This window comes from Scyliorhinus canicula, chromosome 27 (genome assembly GCF_902713615.1).
Source record: "Scyliorhinus canicula chromosome 27, sScyCan1.1, whole genome shotgun sequence".
Classification (NCBI taxonomy): Eukaryota; Metazoa; Chordata; class Chondrichthyes; order Carcharhiniformes; family Scyliorhinidae; genus Scyliorhinus; species Scyliorhinus canicula.
Window position 1 is genome coordinate 15,728,988 of NC_052172.1, and position 26,332 is coordinate 15,755,319.

Here is a 26,332-nt window from a genome sequence, read left to right on the forward strand (position 1 = left end):
AAGTTATTCCCTTGCTGCAGACCATCATTTTTGGGGGGGGGGGGGGGGGGGGGGGGGGGGGGGGGGGGGGGGGGAAGAGAGACGGTCCTCCTGATATGATGCGTACGCCGAAGGTAGTCACTTTTCACATGCAATCCCAGACAAACATCTAACCGTGGAAGGGACAGATGACCAAGCTTTATCCTAACATTCATACACATCTACCGTTTAGAAAATTCACATCTACCTTTTAGTAAATTTCACTCAATATTCCCAATACTACCCAGGATTATTATGGACAATTGCCACAACTCTATTGTTGCTCCAGCTCAAATGCACCAATTTATTCTGAACTAAAGCAATTATTTTGAATTTAGTGGAAGAATTGTAACTTATGTACTTTAGTTCATCCATAAATCTAGGTATTACTAGATAATCAGGTACAGTTAAAGTCTGAGCTATGCAACACTGATTGCAACAGATTTGACTAATGTGTCCTTATTTCCACACATTGGTAAAATTAATAAAAATAGACAACGGTGAGGAAAGGCTCATGCAATGCACAGAGTATTGCAGGCTTAAAAGTCCTCTATTTTTGTCATATATTGCCTTTAACAAAATATAAATGGGTTGTGGATAACAGTATCCAATTTCTTCCCCTCTTTGGGCTAAAAAGAAATTCTGTAGTCACCTGCTCGAATCGATCAGCATGCTCCCATTTCCGAAAAAACAATTAATTCCGCAAAGCTGGTTTATCAAATTCTACCCTAGCTGTCTAATCTGCAGTGGTCTGGACCCCGCACCATCATAGAATTATCATAGTTATCATTAAATTTACAGTGCAGGAGGAGGCCATTCAGCCCATCGAGTCTGCACCGGCTCTTGGAAAGAGCACCCTACCCAAGGTCAACACCTCCACCCTATCCCCGTAACCCCACCCAACACTAAGGTTAGTGTTGGACACTAAGGGCAATTTATCATGGCCAAACCACCTAACCTGCACATCTTTGGACTGTGGGAGGAAACTGGAGCACCCGGAGGAAACCCACGGACACACAGGGAGGATGTGCAGACTCCGCACAGACAGTGACCCAAGCCGGAATTGAACCTGGGACCCTGGAGCTGTGAAACAATTGTGCTATCCACAATGCTACCACGCTGCCCATAATCGCTTATTGTCACAAGTAGGCTTCAATGGTTACTGTGAAAACTTGTTAAAGTAAAGCAATTCAAGCCTCTCTGTCCGAACAGTTAATAGGGATGCAAACTTACACAAAGTTTCCCTTTTGCTTAGTTTAAGGATCATTTTGATTCTCACCTCGCCTCCCAAGTATGCACACACAGTCCTGCAGCGGACCAAACTGCATGCAGGCCAAAGATCAAAGTCAAACATCGGTTGGTGCAATGAGCAACAATATCGTTAGAAGCAACTGAAAGGACTCAGGACCCTAATGGATGTAAAATTAGATTATCTATACGAAGTGGTCTCAAAAGTAGCCACCATCAGCAATGTACTGCACTCCTATGATCTAATCTTTTAATAAAATGGTCTCTAATTTTTCTATCTTTGCTCTGAAAGCACAAATTATGAGGTTAAGTTCGACAGGCGTTGGTCATCCTTCACTACCGGGCACAAATGGTCTTATGTGGGGATTATTAACGTGGTCAAACTCAGCACAGGCTAACAATTAAACCTGGGACAAAGTAATTATGGCTCAGCGCTAAAATATGCAGACTCCTACTTTGTAGATAGCCCCTTATTTCAAAAATGCACTGTGCATTCATTTTGGGGCCCGTAGTATACATTACCGTAACAAGCAGAGTAGAAACAGAGTGGGGCATTCAATGTGGCATATATAACAAGCAGAGCATTCAATGTGGCATATACAAAGTTAAATAACGTTGTAGAGACAATATTTCACCAGAGCTTGTGAAATAAACAGATTAAAGAAATTACTTTTATAGCTAGCCTAATTTTATTTTCTGTCAAATTAAATAACACTTTTATGAAACAGTGAGTGATATCATTAGGGAGCAGGAAGGGGCATTAATTTAGTTAGAGTATAGATCGATAATGACGATTGATTCAGCTCAGGAGCACTCAGAATTCCTCTCGACCAGTACTTATCCCTGAACAGTACTCTGGTAGCCACAACAATCCCCCATGGAATTTCCGTACTCACAATTTTAAAATAACTTCAGACATAAAATCATTTGGACAAATCAGGAGACACAGACTAAGGCAGTAATAAAGGGGGGGGGGGGGGGGGTTGTTGGTTTATGGGTATAGGGTGGATACGTGGGTTTGAGTAGGGTGATCATGGCTCGGCACAACATTGAGGCCGAAGGGCCTGTTCTGTGCTGTACTGTTCTATGTTCTATGAGTGATGACACAGATTTTCTTTGAAACGCACAGGATCAAATAGTAGCACTGGTATTTGTGCTTGAAAGTAAATTTACAGGCCGCCAAGCACCTTGGAGATCTCCCTCTCTCCCCATCCCACATAAGCACAATCCAGCTGCATGGATAGGGACTTCCTCAGGGTCCTGAAGCACAACAGTAACTTCAGTAATTTGCATTCTCCATTTTAGATGATTTAGGCCAATGTCTGACAATTTAAAGAGTATTAATATTCTATCATTCAGAATTTTAGAAGTGCTCTGTTAGGGCCACAGGAACAGGAGTAGGCCATTCAGCCCCTCACTTCTGTCCCACCATTCAATGAGATCATGGCTGATCAGTGACCTAACTCCATACACCTGCCTTTGCCCGAAATCCCTTAATATCTTTGCTTATCAAAAGTCCATCTATCTCAGATTTAAAATTAACAACTGATCTTGCTTCAACTGCTGTTTGTGGGAGAGAGTTCCAAACCTCTACCACCCTTTCATAGATCATACAATTTACAGTGCAGAAGGAGGCCATTTGTCCCATCGAGTCTGCAACGGCTCTCGGAAAGAGCATCCACCCTATCCCCACACCTCCACCCTATCTCCGTAACCCCACATAATCTTTTTGGACACTAAAGCCAATTTAGCTTGGTCAATCCACCTAACCTGCACATCTTTGGACTGTGGCAGGAAACCAGAGCACCCGGAGGACACGGGGATAACGTGCAGACTCCACACATAGTGACCCAAGCCAGAAATTGAATTTGGGACCCTGGAGCTGTGATGCAACTGTGCTAACCACTATGCTACCCTTTGAGTGAAGAAGTTCTTCCTAACATCTCTCGGAATGGTTTAGCCCTAATTTTTAAGATTGTGCCCCCTAGTTTTAGACTATCCAACCAGTGCAAATAGTTTATCTTTATCTACCCTACCTTTCCCTGTTAATATCTTGAATACTTTGATTAGATTACCTTTAACCTTCTGAATTTTGGCAAAAACAGGTCAATTTGAGTAATCGTTCCTTTAAACTAAACCCCTGTAGTCCAGGTATCATTTTTGTGAAGCTGCATTGCACTCCCTCCAAAGCCACTTGCTCCTGGCATTTTAAGGACCTATGCACGTGAACCCCCCTACCCCCCCTCAAATCACTTTGGACATCCTCTGTACCTAACCTCTTAACATTTAGAAAGTAATGTAATGCCACAAATTTGACTGCCAATCATTAGCTTGCACCATGTCCAGTTAAGGGTGCACGACACATTGCACTTGACAGAGGAGCAAAAAAGCAAAAAGCAATTGTACTCGGCCATCTGGATCTGACTGACCGAGATTCCTGACCAGTTGCAGCAAAACTGCACCAGACATATACATTAGAAAGCAATATAAAATAGAATCCTAAATGGAACAATTTATTATTCCTAGGAATGTGGAGCCCTGTAACTTGAGAGCCATTGCATCATGCACAGATTTAATCATTACCCACTAGAGAACTGGGACACAGTTGTTGACAACATTGGCCTTCGACCTCTGGGACCCAGGTTTAAAACAAGCCCAGACTAATTGAATCAGAATCCCCTCTTCATACAGCTGCAAGGCCCTAACGAAAATGGGTTTGAGCTACTTCAATCTTGTGGGCAAAGGGTGCATGTTCACACTACAAAACAGCACAGAGTTGGCAATTATGCTCAGATACAAAGTTATGTCCATTGACACCTAGTATCAGTGCTTCCCTGAAATTCAAGGTTGGAACATTAATGGGGGAAATTAGTACAGTACCAAAACTTACTCAGAATCTAACCTCTACTACATTGAACTAAACGTGCTCAATTCACACAAAGGGTGGAAAATATTCCATTCTTCTTGACTACTTTTCACAGAGGACAAACATTAAAACAAGCTTGCATTAAAACAAAGAACTTACACCACACTGTCGCACCAGCTTTTTCGAAAGCTTAAATGTACATTTTGAAAAACCTATTGCTTGTATCCTGATCTGTCACGAGTACAAGTTTCAAATAAGTTGAAAAAGAAAGATCTAAATGCCAAACAGATGGTTGGAATGTTTCTCTACTCTGTCAGCATTAATTCACTCTTATTTCCCCCATTTTTCATTTCTACACAAGAGATCAACAAAACAAAATCCACTCCCGTGACAGGGTACAGCTTGATTTTTGCTTTGGTTTCTTACCTCACTCCCAACTCCAACCCTATCTGGCTGCATCACAGCCTGGTATGGCAACTGCTCGGCCCAAGGCTGTAAGAAACTACAGAGGGTCGTGAACACAGCCCAGTCCATGACGCAAACCCACCTCCCACCCAACGACTGTCTAGAACTCCCCAATGCCTTGGGAAAGCGGGCAGCATAATCAAATTCCCGCATCAGCCTCCCCGGACAGGCGCCGGAATGTGGCGACTAGGGGCTTTTCACAGTAACTTCTTTGAAGCCTACTCGTGACAATAAGCAATTTTTCATTTCATTTCATTTTCAAATACCCCTCCCACCAAGGTTATTCTCTCTTCCATCGGGCAGGAGAAAGTCTGAGAACACACACTAACAGATTAAAAAGCAGCTTCTTCCCCGCTGTTACCAGACTCCTGAATGACCCTCTTATGGACTGAACTGATCTCTTTATGCATCTTCTCCACTGAGTAGTACTACACTCCGTATGCTTCACCCAATGTCTATGTATTTACATTGTGCATCTGTATGTCCTATGTTTTTCATGTATGGAACAATCCGTCTGGATTGAATGCAGAACAATATTTTTCACTGTACCTCAGTACATATGACAATAAACCCAAATCCAAATCCTCACCCAGAGCCACGATGGCTACGAACCCAAAAGCTCACCAGCTTTGTCAGCAAACCACACAGGAATAACCTCCAAATACTCACTATCTTCATTCATAAATGAAGAATGGCAGTTGTGTCGAGTACTGCTCACACTCAACAAACCTTTAAGAGGAGAGATGGGAGAATTTGCTGGCAGAAGCAATGTTCTCTTATTTATAATTTATTTCTTTTTGGGAGTCTCTATACCTCATTCCCTACCCTAATCAACAAAATAATCCAGAACTTCACTTGAAATCCCATTATCTGCCAATAGTACTGATGAGGAAAAGCTATCCCACATTCCAGTTTAATAGTTGTTCCCTTCAATGCAAGTGCACCAAGACCCAATGCCATGCCCAGAGAGTGATATTACTGAGAAAGTAATATCGGGCAGCATGGTAGCACAAGTGGGTAGCACTATGGTTTCAAAGCACCAGGGTCCCAGGTTCCATTCCCCACTGTGTGAAGTCTGCACGTTCTCCCAGTGTCTGCGTGGGTTTCCTCCGGGTGCTCCGGTTTCCCCCACACAGTCTAAAGACGTGAAGGTTAGGTGGACTGGCCATGCTAAATTGCCCTTCGTGCCCAAAAAGGTTAGATGGGGTTATTGGGTTAGGGGGATAGGGTGGAAGTAAGGGCTTAAGATGGGCTGAATGGCCTCCTTCTGCACTGTATGTTCTATAGCAAACCATGTGGACCCAATACAGCAACCAGCACGTGCTACTACTGTTGAAAAGTAAAGTAATTATTTTGGGGAGCTTAAGCAGTGAGAATGCAGAACCTGTATAGAAGTCACATCACCATAACCAATATGTTCCAATTTAAGCAATGATACTTATCAAAAGAAACCCAACCTCACTCATGTTCAAAATGGAGTCCCTTTCAATGATTTTTCAGTTTGTAATATTATTGCTGCACCCTCCAATTACAGGTGGCAACTCAGCTGGAATGGAATCTGGCAACCTTGGTTAGAGATGGGGCTCATTATATCGCAAGGCTCTTGTGGAATGTTTTCCAAAGATTTGGATGTCCAAGAAACTTCTTCACCATACTTCAACTGCCTTGAGTGGGAAATCTGAAATAGATGGCTTCAAATCGACACCAGGTTCAAGGTTGGATGACAGCCCTCACATTATTCACAACCTACCCAACAGTGGCTATTCACCTCAAAAATCAACTTGCCCTCCGCTGTTAGTATTAAATACTGCCTAGATTAGACCTCTAACCTCGGTGCCAAACTAAACTGACCAGAGACACATACGATCTGCAGTTTGCAAATAATTGTAGTGCAGTTGCTCATTCGGCATCAGATTTGCGAACCACTATCGCCAAGTTTGCATACAAGAAACTCAGCTTGTCCTCGAATATGCTCAAAACAAAACTTGCACCAAACCCACGCCTGGTGAGCCAAATATTCCAACTCCCAGATACGAAAGAGACACTCCAGAATTAAGCACTTCCAATAGCTTGGCAGCCATTTCCCTCAATAGGCCACCAAGATGACAATTAGTTACCATATTCCATTAGTACTGATCTGAAATCTGTAATTAGAGGATGAAAATAATTGAAAGAACTCCATTTAGAGTGCCTTTTGGAAAATTAGATTGAAGTTACTTTTCCTTTGATAAGAAGCATTGCTTACTCTGGAGATCCAGCAATGGATCAGCTACACTTACTCAGGCTCCCACAAAATATGACAACAAGGGCCTCTGCAAGTCAGCAGTCCTAGTGTGTAGAACACATGTCATCACCACACTCCTATACTATAGTGAGATCTGGACTCAGCAGCGACACAAAGCAATGCTGGAGAAATTCCACCAGCAATGCTGGAGAAATTCCACCAGCAATGCCTCCACTGCATCCTCCAGATTCACTGGGAGGACCATCAGCAAACACGTCTTAAGTCAGTTTGTCTTAAGCTAGTTCCACAAACATTTAGGCAAAAGTCCTGCAAAATCAATTTTGCTGGACAGAACAACACCCAGAAAAAAAAAGTGTTTCCCCATCAGGTCCCGATTAGCAATTCGAAAGTGGCTAGTGTCCCAGTGGAGGAGAGAGAGAATAGTTTAAAGGCACTCTAAAGCGCTCCTTGAAGCATGTGTGACAAATGCAGGATTTTCAATATATTGGATTACAAAGATTTGGCAATTTAAGGGTTAAAAGCCTGGGTTTTGTTTGACTGTGGTAGCCATGTTTTAAAAAATAATATTGTTTTGCAAGACCAGAAAGCTTTTAGGAGCCAGAGGTGAAATTGACTATTGTAAAAGCCTGGGCTAATTCACTGTTGTTGAACTGAACTTTTGAGTTCAGTTCTGATCTGAATAACAGAATCCACAGGTCAGGCAGTTTTCTGTCACAGTAGGATAGTTTAAAAAAAAGATTAATAGTATTTAACGATTGTCTGAGGAGAAGGGGGTAGCTGAAACAAACCAGTTGAAACAGCTTTTTGATGACATTCTGCCATAGTTTGCAGGGGTTCCAACAGGAGACAAATCTCTTCTGGTGTTACTCCGTGCCATTGGGATGTAGGATGGAATGGAAGCTGTAAGATTTTTCTTTTCTTGTTAAATTGGGAATATAGAGATAGTAGTTAGCTATATTTACTGCATTGAGCAGTAATAATAATCTTTATTAGTGTCACAAGTTATTAGTGTTAAATTAACACTGCAATGAAGTTACTGTGAAAATCCCCTCGTCGCCACATTCTGGCTCCTGTTCGGGTACACGGAGGGAGAATTCAGAAAGTGTAATTCACCTAACCAGCACATCTTTTGGGACTTGTGGGACGAAACCGGAGCACCCGGAGGAAACCCCCGTAGACACGGGGAGAACGTGCAGACCGTCCCCTCAGACAGTGATCCAAGCTGGAATCAAATCTGGGTCCCTGGTGCTGTGAAGCAGCAGTGCTAACCGCTGCTACCATGCCGCCCATTTGCTTAAGGAGTAATTGGAAGCTATTGTTGGTTGCGATATTAAAGAGTTTAATATTGTGTTAATAATAAAGGTTTGTTTTTTTATTCGTTCATAGGCGTCACAGACTGTGCCAGCATTTTTTGCCCATCCCTACTTGCCCGGGGGGGGGGGGAGAAGTTAAGAGTCAACCACATTGAATTAAAATACCAAATCCCTACTTCTTTGTGCAGTGACTCCTGAAGCGAAATATTCTTTCCGCAGTCTTACAAAATAAACTAAAATATTGGGGTTTCGGTCTAGTATCCCTGCTACTGTTGGGGTCTGGTCTGGAATCGTAATATATGGCAGCAACAACATTAATGGCTGGGAGAAGATTGCTCCCAATCATTCAAAATGGCAACAGCTTGCCCGCCAAGCTGCATCACACTTGAGTCACAACATCTTCATGATGATGATGGAGAGGGGCGATAGAGAAGGTAAGAAAGGAAGCAAATACTGCAGTCTGGAACCCACTACCTTATGGGATGTCATGCCCTTGTGCCCAGTGGTCTGTGGGCCGAGAACCAACCTGTTCTGTCACATGAAGACCAATGACAGAAACTCACTGCCCAGAGCAGGAAGAGAGACAGCCTATGACTGAAGACGGGAACGCAACAGAGAACGGAACAGAGGGAATGAAAGGGAAAATGCTTGAAAATTTCAGCAGGTCTGGCAGCACCTGTAGGGAGAGAAATGAGCTAATGTTTCAAGTCCAGATGACGCTGTGTCAAAGTTAAAGACAGAGAAAGTGGGAAATATTTATACTGTGGAGTGAGAATGAAAGATGAGTCATAGCCACAGCAACCCAGGGGAAAGAGTGCTAATGGCAGTCTCCAGTGATGTGAAAGGTCAAACAGCAGGGTCTCGCCGATATAGAGACCACCACATTGGGAGCAGCAAATGCAGTACACCAAATTGGAAGAGATCCAAGTGAAACGCTGCTTAACCTGGAATGAGTGTTTGGGCCTAGGATGTTAAGCATGGAAGAGGTAAAGGGGCAGGTGTTACACCTTCTGCGATTGCATGGGAAGGTATCATGGGTGATGGGAGAGGTACTGGGTATGGTGGAGGAGTGGACTAGATTGTCTCGGAGGGAACGGTCTCTGCGGAATGCTGACAGAGGGAGTGAAGGGAAGATGCGTTTGGTGGTGGCATCACGTTGGAGTTGGCGAAAATGGCGGAGGATTTTACTTTGCATACAGAGGCTGGTGGGATGAAATGTGAGAACGGGGGAGACTCTATCCTTGTTCTGGGAGGGAGTGGAAGGTGTACGGGTGGTGGCGCGGGAGATGAACCGCACACTGTTGAGGGCCAATTAAGACGGCCAATGTCCCGTCGACAGTTCTCAATGAAAGAGGGGGGGGGGCACTTGGAGGCAGAATGTTGGAGGCACATGAAAGGATCAGTGGAACGGGGGGAGGATTCTTGCCCAAAGAAGTGGGCACGGAGACTAAGGCGACGAAAGAAGAGTTTAACATCATGGTGAGCCCAGAATTCATTGAGGTGGGAAGGCAAGGGTACAAAGCCAAGTCCTTTGCTGAGAACAGCACGCTCAGCCTAAGAGAGGGGAAGGTCAGAGGATATGGTGAACACGTGGCAAGGGCTGGGAGAAATGGGGTACGAGAGATTGGGACTAGTGGAGGGCCTGGGATGGGCAGTGGTGTTGATATTGGGAGAAATGGGGTACGAGGGTTTGAGACTGGTGGAGGGCCTAGGATGGGCTGTGGTGTTGAGTTGTTGAAGCTTGTGTTCCTTAACATCTGTAAGTAACAGGAAAAGATTCTTGATAAGGCGTCGAATGATGCGAAGGATGAAATGAAACTGGGGACAGGGACAGCTTTGAGAGAGTAAGACGGTGCTGCTGGAGAGAGATGTGGAGTGTCTTCATGTGGCGGCACATGGCACCGAGTGCGACTTTCAGGATGCGGCGAGAGCAGCAGTTGGAAGAATGTTGTATATCCTGGAGGTACCTGTAATCCTGGAGGTTACATGCAGGGTGGAATTTAAGAGGTAAATCGGAGACGAAGACAGTCTGAGGAAGGAAATAACGACTGTTTGAAAATCAGCTGTCCCTACCAGCAAAATAGCCTAATAGTAACTTCGAAGCGAGTCTTGGTAAATACCTTGTCCAACACTAAGAGAGAAATGGAAAGCATAGTTGGGGAGGGACCTACGGAAACCCTGTTGGAAAGAAGAGCAGTACTTCTTTCATTTCAGATTCCAGCATCCGCGGTAATTTGCTTTTGAACAGAGGGAAGAACTACTCTTCTAAAGGACAAGTCGAAAAGCATTTGCAGCTGTCAAATCTCACCTGAGCAGCATTCTCCAAGTGAGAGCAAAGTGTTAAGAAGGGATTCTACCACCGGGTGCTCTGCAGCCAACACCTATTTCACATCAGTGCATTTTTCAGTACGGTTTAACATTATATTGAACCAACTCGGAAATGTTACACTTATTTCTCACATCCTAGAGATAGTCTGTTGCTTTCATGACAAAGGCTACTTTCTATCGTGGGGCAAGAGTGACAAATACAAGAGAAAGAGGAAAGAAAAAAAAAAGAGGGGGCAAGAGGGAGGGAAAGTGATAAAAGAGTACATGCAAGCATGGGACTGTCTGTGTGATTACAGAGCCAGAAACAGAAAACTAATGAAGGTCAGCCACAGAAGGTCAAAAAAAACCGCAGTAAATAATTTGAAATTTTATTTAATTGATTGAGGTATCAAAACTAAGTCACTCAGTTATTTTGTAAAATCACTCATGCACCATGAACGTGCAATTCAAAATCTTTTGAAGAAGTCTTTTGGATAATCAAGTCGGGCTACTAGTGAAGAAGTTGGCATTCAGCCTCTGCAAGGCAGAAGTCGATATGCCAGACAACATCATTACCCTGGTCAACAGGTTTAGACGGCGCCGGAGCATGGCGACTCTCCCCCACAGATCCTCTTCCTACATCTCTTATCCTGTGTTTTTCACATATGGAACGACCTGCCTGGACCGTACACAGAACAATACTTTTCACTATGTCTTGGTACATGTGACAATAAATCTAAATCTAATCTAATCTAACCAATTTAGTCTATTTATGCAGTATCTTTTCAAAGTTGAAACTTACCATTAAGCAGTTGGCAAACACAGAAGAACTTCCAAATTTTCTTTCAACAAAAGCAGCTGGTACTAAACACTTGAGATGGTGTTGAGCACAACAGATCTCAGATGGTGTACAAATATAGCTGAATATTAGCTTGGCTCAACAGACGACACTTCTGCCTCCAAATTACATGGTTGAATGTTTCAATTTCACATCGGAACTTGAACACAATTTTGACTTATACTGAGGGACGAAATGCTAAACTGAAGATCCATCTGCCCGTGTTGCTGGACAGTAAAATTCCAAGATAAGTACTCACAAAAGAGCAGGACGGTCTTCCAATGTGCTGTTTAATATGAGCTTTCCTCAAAGTAACAGAGCATCAAAACAAAAATGCTTCCCTCATTCTCTTTCGCTATACCAATTTGTGGCAGTTCCTTCAGCCACCTTTCCCTAAACTGCTCCATCCCTCTACTCTTTTAAGACTGTCTAAAACCTCTCTTCCAAGCTTTTAGTCATCTATCGCAAATGCTATTACCTACTCCTCTGGCTTGGTGCCAACGTTTGTCTGATTGTGAAATACCTTGGGGCTTTTTCAGACATTAGTGGTGCTGATAAATGCAAGTTGTCCTACTGTATCCATTTTCAACAGGAGATATAGCACTTACGCTAATAAGCTCTATTGTTGCTACAGATCTCCTCTTGGGCGATACTCAATTAATCGCCTTAAACTACTGCCAACAGCATGATTTTTCCACTACCAGTATTTGAGCTACCATTGCAACACAAAATATTCTCCAGGTACATATGACAATGTCTGTGAATTACAGACAGGGTCTCTACAGGTCAAATATACAGTTAACAGAAAGATTAATGGGCAAAATTCCACTTTACTGGAACTCTGAAAACACTAAACCAACATCATGCTTACTGTTTATTTATTGGAAGTGGGAGATGCTGGAAAGCCAGAATGTATCACCCGTCCCTAATTACCCTACAGAAGGTGGTGCATAGCTGTCTTCTTGACAACTAAATTGCTTGCAGGCCATTTCGGAGGGAAGTTAAGAGTCAACTACATTGGTGGATCGCAAATCACATTTAGGCCAGCTAGGGCAACGACAGCAGATTTCCTTTACTAATAATTCCATCTGGCTCACTCATCTTTTCTGACAAACTGTTAGTTGTATGGTCACCATTACTGGAACAGTACTAATTTCCTTGAATTCCAGATTTATTGAAGTTAAATTCCTATAGATCACTGAGATTTGAACTAGTTTATCACAGAATTTACAATGCAGAAGGAGGCCATTCGGCCCAGAGTCTACACCAGCCGCTGAAAGAACACCCTACTTATGCCCAGAAACCCACCTAACCATTAGAAACTAAGGGGCAATTTAGCATGGCCAATTCACCTAACCTGCATAATTCTGCATCTTTGGACTGTGGGAGGACTGTGGGAGAAAACCGGATCATCTGGAGAAAACCAACACAGACACGGGGAGGATGTGCAAATTCTACATAGACAGTCCTCAGAGACCAGAATTGAACCCTAGTCTGTGGAGCTGTGAGGTAGCAGTGCTAACCACCGTGCCACCCTCAGGCACCGTGTTAACCAGGCTTCTAGAATCCTAGTCCCACAACATAACTACGATACCCCTGCTAGGGATAATGCTAGGTCTGGTGTATTTTAGAAAATAAAACATGCTGTTTATTGGAAGAGTTCAAATGTTATTGCCATCTAATCAATTTCTGATTCTTTGAGAGATAAGAGGGGAGTGGTGTACTTTGGCCTACATTCATCGTTAGAAAGAATTCCGAAATGGAATCTGGACTCTTACCCTGGATGTTGGCCTTCTCAAGCTACGTAGAAGCTTCCCTCGCTTTGACTCATCACCATCTGGTTCATACGTATTGGTAGTATTATCTCCCTTTGGCACTGAAGAATCAGCCTCCACTTTCTTCTGTGACGATAGAGACCCAAGTTCATCATCACTGCCAACACTGAAATTTGTTCGATAACTTGCAAACTTGCCTAACCTTTTGGATCGGTCCCTGTACAATAATGGTTTACTGACAGAGGAAAGCTTCCTCTGGCGCTCCAAAGAACTGATGTCCATTTCGCTGTCTGACCCATTACCACTTCCATTCGATTGGGATTTTGCAGAAATAGAATTCCGAATTGTGATAATTTTGCCCTGGGTGCTGTCATGGGGCACTGAATAGATATTCTCTTCATCCGCTCTCGGTCTCACCAAGGTGTCCACCGGTTCTGCATAATCAGAGGTGTATGATCCATCGTCAGAAGGTGCCCAACTTACAGTTGAATGCTTTCTTGGCATTTCTTTGCTGGCTGGCTCTTTCCCTTCAGAGGAATCCATTTTCTTCATCAGTTTGTCAAAATGTACCATTGGCTTTGGTTTTACAGGAGGAGGTACTTTGTTATTTAGCCTCTCAAAAGGGCTGAATGGGTTGTACAGTGAGTAGTTGTCATTCCCTTCAAGATCCATCAAGAGTTTTGATTGCTCTTTCGTCACTGGAGTCCCGGAGGTTTCATCTCGAAGTGCAACATAGGGTGGTGGAGCTTCAATGTCCTCATCATAATCAAAGCAGTTTGAATTGTTGAGAGGCGACCCTGGTCTGGGAGAAAAGTTAAACACTTCTTCTGGATTGCTGCATGCTTCTGCTGCATTGTCATACATGTGTAATGCTTCAACGATGATCTTCTTTTCTGCTGCATCTCTGAAAAACGGAGCAAAAATCTCCACATTGTGCTGAAACGGCTGTCCGCTAGATATCACAGTAAACCTGCTGCAGATCTCGTGAGCAATTTCCTGGCCTTCTTCAAGTTGGTCCCGTGAGACATCGCTCTCTGACACGTCAGGTCCTTCAGTGATAGCTACTAGCTGAATAGCTATGATGTCTTGCACATCTGACAGAAAGGCACGGAGCATTGCTAAAGAAGCCTTGCGCCTAGCCAAATAAAAAACAATGTATCCATGGACTAACTGGTTTTTCCTTATGTTGAAAGAGGAATGGTAGGAAAGAATTGATAGTTCAACACTCTTGCGCGCTGTTCCAATAGCTAATTCAAGCATTACAGAATTGCTATTCCCAGGCTGCAATGAGCTACAAAAATGAGGCTGAATGATGGAGAAGAGGACTTCATCCACACTAAATAAATCACCACACATCAAGCACATTACTATTCGAAGATCTGCATCAGTTAAGTCTTTAATGCTGGGGGATGCACTTACTAGATTCAAATTGCGTTTCATGGTATCCAACAAGCCTTTTAAAGCTTGATTGATTTGTAATTCACTAAAGTTTCGGCCGGAACCTACACTGTGAGAAGTTACATCAACAAAAAGACACTGCAATTTGTTGGCAAGTTGTTGGCCATGGTTCCTCAAAGTCTGTAGTGTTTCTCCACCACTCTCCCGTTTGTTTGCTAGAACAAGAGTTAGAGGCAGCTGAGTTAAATGATTGTCCCTCCGGTCTAAAGTTGACTCTTTCAGTTTCTCTAAGCTCTCCTTTATGTAGTACAACGATTCTTTGGAGTTGTAGAGGCAAAGACAACCGTGAGGTTGAAAGGTCGGTGTCTGAAAAGAATTAACTCGGTGTTTCACGTTACCTTCTATCGGTCGCAATGATAGTTCATACATTTTGCCCTCAAGCACATACTTGTCATCAGTACACAGCACTCGAATTTCATTAGCCAGTTCATGTGCAAGTCCATCCTTGCCAAGAAGTACAAGGTTGAGTTTGTCAGCACTGGAGTCCAAATGTGAGTTCACATGGCTCCGGTCAGAAGATCGATAAAATCTAGCGACCAACAACTGTTCAACTTTACTGTCCATGCATTTATGACTGTTGGGACAAGTCTCTTTCGTCGGATGGTACACAAAATGAATGTGCTTCAAGACTAGGGCATCTCGCTCAGCTTGAAGCTTTTGAAGTGCCTTAAATCGCTGCTCCTCTCCCAAAACATCCTGGATGAGACCCATTTTCTCCTTGCTGGGCTTCGCATCCAGCTCCAATTCGTAGAACAACTCAGAATACTCCAAAAGCAATTCCTGAAATTGATCCTTGGCCTTATCTATGATCTCACGCTGGTGTCTACTGTAAATATCTTGGTATTCGTGCTCTTGGAGCCACTGATAGAATTCCTCATTCATAACAAAACTTCTAGCCTCTTCCCATGGTTTTCCAGGCGTTATAAAAGGTGACGATCCTAAGTTTTCCTTAAAAGCTCTCCTCATCTCGACTCTCTTTCTTTCATTCTTCAGTTTCTCCAAATGCTTCCTGTATTGATCCTCTGCGCATTTCCCAATCAGCAAATCAAAGGGAATTCGGTCGTCATCCATTTTGTCAATATGATCCGTTTTATCCCATGGTGTCTCACTAAGGACAACAAACCAGGCTGAGAAGTCCTGCTTGGTCTTCAATCTCTGCTGTGCTGTGGGCCAGTTCAAGTTTTCAATCTCGTTCAGGTCGGCAAAAAGGGAATCAAGGGCGAACACAAGTCTATTGAGGTACTTGTTCTTTAAGTGGTCAACGTGCTTGTCCTTGAGCATCAGGACATGCTGCGAGAACAGTTTTTTGGCCTTCGGAGTTCCTTCTAGAAACACGTATTCTTGGAATTCAGGTTTCGTCTGCATTTTCCTAGTGGCATTCATCCAACTTTCATTATGATGGGTGACACAGTGGCTAATGATACATTCATACCTATCTTTTCCATGAGCTATTAGTTGACTTTGCTGTTTCAAAGCTTCATAGTATGGAGTTATTTTGGGCCTTGCCCTGCTTTTATCTATGAGCTGCGCTAAAGTACTGAAGGCCAGATCCACATTGACATTTGATCGAGCTGATGTCTCCACCACTTGGAGGTTCTTTCTTGTCATGGCAAAGGAGTGTGCCTCACGTATGTACCGTTCCACACCTTCATCACATTTTGTCAGCACTACCACAATGGGTTTTTTTGTTTTTATTATTTGGTTGTACAGATTTGTGATAAACTTAAGCTGCTCTTCAAAATTCCTGTTCATACCCCTGCTAACATCTACGCAGAGAAGGAAACCATCGATTAGCAGCTTCCCTTCTGGCATCTGCTTCTGTTCAAAGTCTTGTTCTAGACCCAACTGGTCAGTGCAAATATACATCAGCTTTTCAGCAGATGCCAATTTGGTTGCTGCAGCACGTTTAATATAGGGCTGCAGGGCGGTGCTCCGATGCGGCTGAAAAGTCTGATCATCAATGAACTCTGTTTGTTCCACGACATGAATACGACATTCAACTCCTTCCTCCACCGTTCTACCAACCTCACCCCAATACAGAAAATGGTCATTGTTAACGACGCGGCCCCCAAAGTCACTGGTGCTGAGGACAGACGTGTGGTCAAGATGGAATTCATCAGCTTTAGGGCGCACAAATCGATTGCAGAAACACGACTTCCCAACTCCACACTGGCCCTTCTCTTTTTCCGTCCCAGATAGTCCCACGACACTGATGCTGTAGTTTGGGATCCGCACATCCTGTTTCTTTGCCATCATAATTATCCGATCATCATGACAGGGTCAACACCAGTACCACCACAGAACTCAGAGCGATCTGAAAGGGCTAGTTATCGACTGACGCCTTCAGTGACACAAGCTTCGTGTCCCATGTTTCTCTGGTCCTCAGTATTACTATGCTTGGCCTCAGGGCAGTTAAAAGTGGATGGTCCCAGTAACTCACTGTAAAAGACAAACAAAGAAAATTAATTAGGATTGGAAAACTAAACTGCAACGGTGACAAAACATATCCTATGCCCATTTCAACGTTTTAAAATCTGCAGCTGCACATAGTCTTCTCAAACTTGTGGTGCTCTCAACATTAAAAAGGTGAAATATTGATGGTTATAAGCTGCTGCCAATGATGGCAGCAATGGAAGTTAATGAACTAATACCCGAGATTGAAGTGCAATTTTTACAGTTAACATGCAGCATTTCCAACAGGATATTTCATCAATGCTTTAAACAAGCCATAAAAAGCCACAACTATGCAACCGAATCTCAAATCAACTGAACAGCACCCAAAATTAAGGTGACACAAGATAATTAGGCTCCAGTGAAAAAGCAGCGACTTTACCTTCTGGGTAAAGTTGCCATGCAAATAATGGAGACATAGGCTTGAAATGTCTCAATTTTAACTTTAAGGATAGTCAGTAGGATATTTCACCACAGCAGTCACAAGATAGCAATTAAGAACAGGAAATCCTGGACAATTTTCCTTTCCCTAATCCAGAGACACAGACATCAACTTCAGGAGCAATAGTGCACCCATGCAGTAAATAACAGTGAATTGGAATCCTCCTGGTCTGAATGGTTTGCAGAATCGCTGATTAAATCAGAGACAATGACAATACTCTTCATTGAAGTCTCCATCAATTTTTTTTCCTAAATGTGGGCATTGCGGATTAGGCCACCATTTATTCCCCATCTCTAATTGCCCTAGAAAAGGCAGTCTTGAACCGCTGACGCCCATGTGGTGTAGGTACACCCAGCGTGCTGTTAGAACAAAAGAAGAACAAAGTAAATTACAGCACAGGAACAGGCCCTTCGGCCCTCCCAGCCTGCTCCGATCCAGATCCTTTATATAAACCTGTCGCCTATTTTCCAAGGATCTACTTCCCTCTGTTCCCCGCCCGTTCATATATCTGTCTAGATCAGGGGTGGGCAAACTACGGCCCGCGGGCCGCATGCGGCCCGCCAAAGGTCTTTATGCGGCCCACCAAGATCAAGTCATTAAAAAAAAATTTTTTTTAATAAAAATTTTTTTTTTTTTTAAAAGAAGGTTAATGGGGGGGCTGTTGGGTTACTGGTATTGGGTGGATACGTTGACTTGAGTAGGGTGATCATTGCTCGGCACAACATAGAGGGCCGAAGGGCCTGTTCTGTGCTGTACTGTTCTATGCTCTATGTTCTATATGAGGCGCCCAGAATCATAACCGGGTGAAGCGCCATTTTTGAAAAGTAGAGAAAAAGAGGGCTAAAGGCAGGATGCCGCCGGGGGAAGCGCTGAGGTATATGCCGCAAGCTAATTGGTTACAACCGGGACTATTAATTAATATACTATGCGGCCCTTTAAAATTGTGAATTTCTGAATGTGGCCCTTGCACGGAAAAGTTTGCCCACCCCTGGTCTAGATGCATCTTAAATTATGCTATTGTGCCCGCCTCTACCACCTCCGCTGGCAAAGCATTCCAGGCACCCACCACCCTCTGCGTAAAAAACTTCCCACGCACATCTCCCTTAAACCTTCCCCCCCCCTCACCTTGAAATCGTGACCCCTGGTAATTGACACCCCCACTCTTGGAAAAAGCTTGTTGCTATCCACCCTGTCCATACCTCTCAATTTTGTAGACCTCAATCAGGTCCCCCTCAACCTCCGTCTTTCCAACGAAAACAATCCTAATCTACTCAACCTTTCTTCATAGCTAGCACCCTCCATACCAGGCAACATCCTGGTGAACCTCCTCTGCACCCTCTCTAAAGCATCCACATCCTTCTGGTAATGTAGTGCCAGAACTGCACGCAGTATTCCAAATGTGGCCTAACCAAAGTCAAATACAACTGTAACATGACCTGCCGACTCTTGTACTCAATACCCCGTCCAATGAAGGCAAGCATGCTGTATGCCTTCTTGACCACTCTATCGACCTGCGTTGCCACCTTCAGGGTACAATGGACCTGAGCTCCCAGATCTCTCTGTACATCAATTTTCCCCAGGACTCTTCCATTGACCGTATAGTCCGCTCTTGAGTTAGATCTTCCAAAATTCATCACCTTGCATTTGCCTGGATTGAACTCCATCTGCCATTTCTCTGCCCAACTCTCCTATCTATATTTTGCTGTATTCTCGGACAGCCCTCCTCGCTATCTGCAACTCCACCAATCTTAGTATCTTCTGAAAACTTGCTAATCAGACCACCTATACCTTCCTATAGATCATTTATGTATATCACAAACAACAGTGGTCGAGCACGGATCCCTGTGGAACACCACTAGTCACCTTTCTCCATTTTGAGACACTCCCTTCCACCACTAGCTAGTACACCCTGAATCCCATGCGACTTCACTTATTCCATCAACCTGCCATGGGAAACTTAATCAAACGCTTTACTGAAGTCCATGTATATGACATCAACAGCCCTTCCCTCAATTGACTTTGTCACTTCCTCAAAGAATTCTCTTTGGTTTGTAAGACATGACCTTCCCTGCACAAAACACGCTGCCGATCACTGATAAGTCTATTTTTTTCCAAATGTGAATAGATCCTATCCCTCAGTATCTTCTCCAACAGTTTGCCTACCACTGACGTCAAGCTCACAGGTCTATAATTCCCTGGATTATCCCTGCTACCCTTCTTAAACAAAGGGACAACATTAGCAATTCTCCAGTCCTCCGGGACCTCCCCGTCCTCAAGGATGCTGCAAAGATATCTGTTAAGGCCCCAGCTATTTAGTCCCTCGCTTCCCTCAGTAACCTGGGATAGATCCCATCCGGACCTGGGGATTTGCCCACCTTAATGTCTTTTAGAATACCCACAATTTCCCCCTTCCGTATGACAACTTGACCTAGAGTATTTAAACATCCATCCCTAACCTCAGCATCCGTCATGTCGCTCTCCTTGGTGAATACCGGTGCAAAGTACTCATTAAGAATCTCACCCATTTCCTCTGACGCGTAAATTCCCTCTTTTGTCTTTGAGTGGGCCAATCCTTTCTCTAGTTACCCTCTTGCTCCTTATATGCGAATAAAAGGCTTTGGGATTTTCCTTAACCCTGTTAGCCAAAGATATTTCATGACCCCTTTTAGCCCTCTTTATTGCGTGTTTGAGATTTGTCCTACTTTCCCGATATTCCTCCAAAGCTTCATCAGTTTTAAGTCGCCTAGATGTTACATATGCTTTCTTTTTCATCTTAGCTAGTCTCACAATTCCACCCCGTCATCCATGGTTCCCTAATCTTGCCATTTCTATCCCTCATTTTCACAGGGACATGTCTGTCCTGCACTCTAATCAACCTTTCCTTAAAAGACTCCCACATTTCAAATGTGGATTTACCCTTAAACAGCTGCTTCCAATCCACATTCCCTAGCTCCTGCCGAATTTTGTTACACTTGGCCTTTCCCCAATTTAGCACTCTTCCTTTAGGACCACTCATCTTTGTCCATGAGTATTCTAAAACCTACGGAATTGTGATCGCTATTCCCAAAGTAATCACCGACTGAAACTTCAAACTCCTGGCTGGGATCAATCCCCAATACCAGGTCCAGTATGGCCCCTCCAGAGTTGGACTATTTACATACTGCTCTAAAAAACTCTCCTGGATGCTCCTTACAAACTCTGCTCCATCTACACCTCCAACACTACAAGAGTCCCATTCAATGTTGGGGAAGTTAAAATCTCCCATCGCAACCACTCTATTGCTCCTACATTTTTCTATAATCTGTCTACATATTTGTACCTCTACTTCACACTCGCTTTTGGGAGGCCTGTTGTAAAGTCCCAACAATGTTACTGCACCCTTCCTATTTCTTAGCTCTACCCATATTGCCTCAGTGCTCAAATCCACCATCGTGCCCTCCTTAATCACGGCTGTGGTATTATCTCTAACCAGTAATGCAACTCCCTCCACCCCTTTTACCTCCCTCTCTAACCTTCCTGAAGCATCTATACCCTGGGATATTTAGTTGCCAGTCTTGCCCTTCCCTCAACTAAGTCTCAGTAATACCAATAACATCATATTCCCAGGTACTAATCCAAGCCCTAAATTCATCTGCCTTACCTGCTACACTTCTCACATTAAAACAAATGCACCTCAGACCATCTGTCCATTTATGTTCATCATCTCTTCCTGGTCTACTCTTCCCCTTAGTCACAATGAGTTTATTATCTAGTACCTTACTGGCTTTAGTTGCTGCCTCTTTACTGACCTCTAACTTCCTCATCTGGTTCCCATCCCCCTGCCACATTAGTATAAAACCTCCCCAACAGGAGGTTTTAGGGAGGAGGTTCCAGGATTTTGTCCCAGCGATAGCAAAGGAACGGTCAATATATTTCCAAGTCAGGATGGTGAGCGACTTGGAGGTGAACCTACAGGTGGTGGTGTTCCCATGTGTCTGCTGCCCTTGTCCTTCTAGATGGTAATGGTCATGGGTTTGGAAAGTGCTGCTGAAGGTGCGCTGCAGTGCATCTTGTGGATGGTACACACTGCTGCTACTGTGCACTGGTGGTGAGGGGTACCAACCAAGCAACGTTATCCTGGATGGCATCCAGCTTCTTGAGTGTTGTCGGAGCTGCACTCATCCAGGCAAGTGGAGAGTATTCCATCACACACCTGATTTGTGCCTTGACAGGTTTTGTGGAAAATCAGGAAGGTAGTTACACATTGCAGGATTCCCAACCTCTGACCAGTCTTGTCGCCACAGTATTTATATGGCTCGCCCAGTTCAGTTTCTGGTCAATGGCAGCCCCAGGATGTTGATAATGGGAGGAGTCAGGGCAGCATAGTGGCACAGTGGTTAGCAGTGCTGCCTCACGGCGCCGAGGTCCCGGGTTCGATCCCGGCTCTGGGTCACTGTCCGTGTGGAGTTTGCACATTCTCCCCGTGTTTGCGTGGATTTCGCCCCCACAACCCAAAAAAATGTGTGCACGCTAGGTGGATTGGCCAAACTAAATTGCCCTTTAATTGGAAGAAATTAATTGGGTACTCGAATTTTTTTTATTTTTTAAAAAGATAATGGAGGAGTCAGTGATGATAATGCCATTGAATGTCATGGGGCGATGGTTAAGATCCTTCCTTGCTGGGGTCATTGCCTGGCACTTGTGTCGTGGAAATGGAATTTGCCATTTGTCAGATCTGGTATTGTCCACCTGCCACAGACCTAGCCTTGTCACGATGTCTGTCAGGACTCAGCCAGCTCGGCCTCTGCTGGTTCTACTGAGTCACATCTGGTGGTCTACATTGAAGTCCCCCACCCTCAGTGCTTCTTCCAAATGGTTTTCAACGTGGAGGAATACTACTTTATCAACTGAGGGTGGCGGCCGTACATGGCAATCAGCAGGAAGCTTCCCTGGCCATGACCCATGAGATTTCATCGGTCCAAAGTCTATGTAGAGGACTCCCTGGGCAACTCACGCACTGTTCCGCCACCTCTACTGGGTCTGAACATCCTATGGCATAGGGCATAACCAGGTATGATAGTGGTACATTATCTGATACATGATCTGTGGATTATGATTCTGAGCATGGCCATGTCAGGCTGTTGCTTGACTCGTCTGTGTGACAGCTCTACCAATTTTGCTACAAGTCACACAAATGCCACAAAGGAGGACAGGGCTGGGAGTGCATTTGTCGTTTCCAGTGTCTTAGCCGATGCCGGGTGGTCTGTCCGGTTTATTTCTTTTTACTGACTTTTTAAAGTGGTTGGATTCAACGGAGTGGCTAGCTAGGTAATTCCAGAGGACAATTAAGAGTTAGCCACATTGCAGTGGGTCTGGAGTCACGTGTGGGCCAGACCACGTAAAGAGGGCAGATTTCCTTCCCTAAAAGAACATTAAGTGAACCAGATGAGGTTTGAAGACAATCAACAATGGTTTCATGGTCACCATTAGACTTCTAATCCCAGAAATGTTATTGAATTTAAATTCCACAGCCTCTGTGGTGGGATTCCAAGCTGCAAACAATCACTTCTGACTGCTGACTAACTTGGAGTTTGTGTTGAAACCAATCGTTGTATTTAATCTGCAGCCGACCTTGCTTTACTATTTTTGATAAGTCAATATAGGTGAAGGGACAAGTCCATACTGCAGGCCAACTCGAAGACTAAAAGGGGTACAAAAGATTAGATAAATTAAAACAGTTTCGATACATTTGAAATGATCACTATGGACATTACTAGAGTAAAATAAATTCTGAGAATATTGCAGTATCACATGTGAACCTTCCGGTGATTACATCACTGAAGAATTGAACACTGTTCAAGGTCATTCAACACCTGTCAACATTTACAATTATTCCACAGACTGCACACATTCTTAGGATATTTACCTCCACTTTCAATTTGCGGGTGAGATTTTGTCTCAATATCACTTCCATGCACCAATTATTTTCTATTCATTCCAATAAATTTCATGCTGGAAAAAGAAAGGGAAAGATAATTAAAGTAGAGATAAAATGCAACGTTTCTTCCCTCAGCATTAAAAGAAATGAATTTTAATACACAATTAATTTTTTTTTTAGTAATGCTAATTTGATATATAGATTCAAAAGGCATCAGAAACAGTTTAACTACATTCAAGTTTCTGGATATGATCTGAATACCAAGGTTTAAAACTATATTTTTATTCAATCTCTGCCTTCAATTTATTCTCCCATAGAATTCCGACAGTGCAGAAGGAAGCCATTCGGCCCGCCAGGTCTGCACAAGCCCTCCGAAAGACATCTGAAACCGGAGTTGCCTTTCTCCATCTTGTTGCGGCAGAGGCTAGTGGCATCTTTACTGCAGGACATCTTTGGACTCTAAGGGGCAATTTACCATGGCCAAATCCACCTAAACCTACATTTCTTTGGAATTTGGGAGAAACCGGAGCACCCGGAGGAAACCCACACAGACACGAGGAGAACGTGCAGACTCGACACGGGGAGAACGTGCAGACTCTGCACAGTCACTTGAGGCTGGAAATGAACCCTGGTCCCTGTCACTGAGAGGCAGCTGTGTTGACCACTGTGCCACCTTTCTTCATTGTTTCATAATTAAAGCAGGACTGAAATTAGATGGAAGAATTGCAAAAGGAAAATATATCGACAAACACAAGGTGCAATATATTCAGTGTAGACTCAGCAGACTGAATAGTCTGGCTCTTTACTGGAATATCTAGACTTCTGATTCTTCATCCATCTCATATTGTTCCATCACTACTCCACCAGCACTTCTTCCTAGTGTTACATTGATCAAAGCACTTCAAGTAAACTTGAAAGAATAAAAATCTATAACCCAATTGTACTGCTTGGGTATTTTTCATGATTGGTTCCTAGAATTACTGCAATTATATAGCACAGAAACGGGCGATTTGGCCCAACTGGGGTTCATGTCAGTGTTTTATGCTCAATGCTAACTTCTTTCTTCATCTCACCATCAAAATATCATTTTTTATTCTTTTTTCTCACTCTACTCCACTAACTTCCCCTATTCTTCGTGATCACTCCTTGTAGGCGATCTCACACTCTTACTACTCCCTGGCTAAAGTTTCGCCAGAATTTATAATTGGACTTTTTGGTGGTTAGCTTATATTCATTATGCCGAGATTTGTTCTTCTCCAAAGTGGAAATATCTTCTCCATGTCTACTCTAACAAACCTATTCATAATTTTAAGAATTGGGTCAGCTTAGCCCTCTCCTCTAGGAAGAACCCCAGCCCGCAGTCTTTCCTGACAGTTCTGATATCATCCTTGTCAATCATTTTTTCAACTTCATTGCCTCCAAATCATTTGCATAAAAGAGTGGAGAACAATTAGTTACAGTCTAACCAAGGTTCTACACAAGTTCAACATAACTTCGGTTTTTGAAATGTATTTCTCCAGAAATGAACCTAGTGCTTTGCTAACTTGCATTTGATTTGAGCATTAATACCATTTAATCCCCTTGCACGTCCACCCCATTTATCCTATTATACATCTCCTGCAGTAAAGATGCCACTAGCCTTTGCCGCAACGAGATGGAGAAAGGCAACTCGGGTTTCAGAGTTTAGATCTGCTGCTTTAACTGTATCAAAAACTAGTACAAATGTAAATATTGATTGCTACCGCAAATCAATCAATGAGCTTCCACTTGTCAAGCAATCCACAATCAACGGATCAGAACAAAGCTCTACAGTCCTGCCATGCCCAGTTGTGAATGGTTCTGGACAATTCTAACTCTCTAGAGGTGGCAGCTCCACAAATATCACCATATTCAATGAAGGAGTCCAGCACAACAGTGTAAAAGACATAGCTGAAGCATGTCACCATCTTCAGCCATAAGTGCCAAGTGACTACTCACTTCAGGTGGCTCAGGACTGGCCCTGGCTCCATAAGCTAAGTTTTACAGGGCCGATGGGTAGGGTCGAGGCAGATTTGTTGCGGTGGGACAACCTCCCCCTATCATTGGCAGGCTCGGTGCAGGCAGTAAAGATGAATATCTTGCCCCGGTTTTTATTTTTATTCCAGTGCTTACCGGTCTTTTATGGCAATGGCAATTTTTATGGGTATGGAACGGTTGATTTCATAATTTTTATGGGCGGGTACGGCAGCATGGATATGAAAGACGGTGCTTCAGGCTAGGTCAGGGGTGGGCAAACTTTTCCGTGCAAGGGCCACATTCAGAAATTCACAATTCACAAAGGGCCGCATAGTATATTAAGTAAAAGAATTACTTCACCCGATTATGATTCTGGGCGCCTCATATAGAACATAGAACAGTACAGCACAGAACAGGCCCTTCGGCCCTCGACGTTGTGCCGAGCAATGATCACCCTACTCAAGTCAACGTATCCACCCTATACCAGTAAGTAACCCAACAGCCCCCCCCCCCCCATTATACCTTTGGCAGGCCGCATGCGGCCCGCGGGCCGTAGTTTGCCCACCCCTGGGCTAGGTGGATGATCCGACTTGATCACCCCCAATGTCCTCAGTATCACAGGTGCCAGTCTTGAGCCAAATCTTGATATCACGCGGAGTGAACTGAAACAGTTGAAGGCACCAAATACATCAAACGCTATTTATGCTTAAAGGATCCTGACATGTGCAAGAACTAATCATACCCTTCAAGTTGTTGCAGTTTAGCCATAACACTGGCATTTACCTGACAATGTGGGAAACTGCCCAGGTCCACACAATGCTGGGCAAATCCTACCCAGCTAATTACTGCCCCATCAGTCTATCTTCGATCATCAGTAATGGAAGGCAACATTGACAGTGCTATAAAGCGGCACTCACAAAGCAACAACCTGTTTAACAATGCTCTGTTTGGGTTCTGCCAGGGCCAGTTGGCCCCTTGACCTATTCACAGCTTT

The 26,332-nt window shown here is 43.8% G+C and overlaps 1 protein-coding gene across 1 annotated transcript in view; it reads right to left on the reverse strand.

Moving 5' to 3' along the window:
* arhgap35a (Rho GTPase activating protein 35a) overlaps nucleotides 1–26,332 on the reverse strand; it is a 128,878-nt gene that overhangs the window by 65,535 nt on the left and 37,011 nt on the right. The window contains exons 2-3 of the mRNA XM_038786159.1: nucleotides 23,332–23,417; nucleotides 13,079–16,972 (exon numbers count right to left, since the gene is read on the reverse strand). Of these exons, the coding sequence (XP_038642087.1) occupies nucleotides 13,079–16,789 (3,711 nt within the window). The 5' untranslated portion in view covers nucleotides 16,790–16,972; nucleotides 23,332–23,417. The remainder of the gene's footprint in view (nucleotides 1–13,078; nucleotides 16,973–23,331; nucleotides 23,418–26,332) is intronic.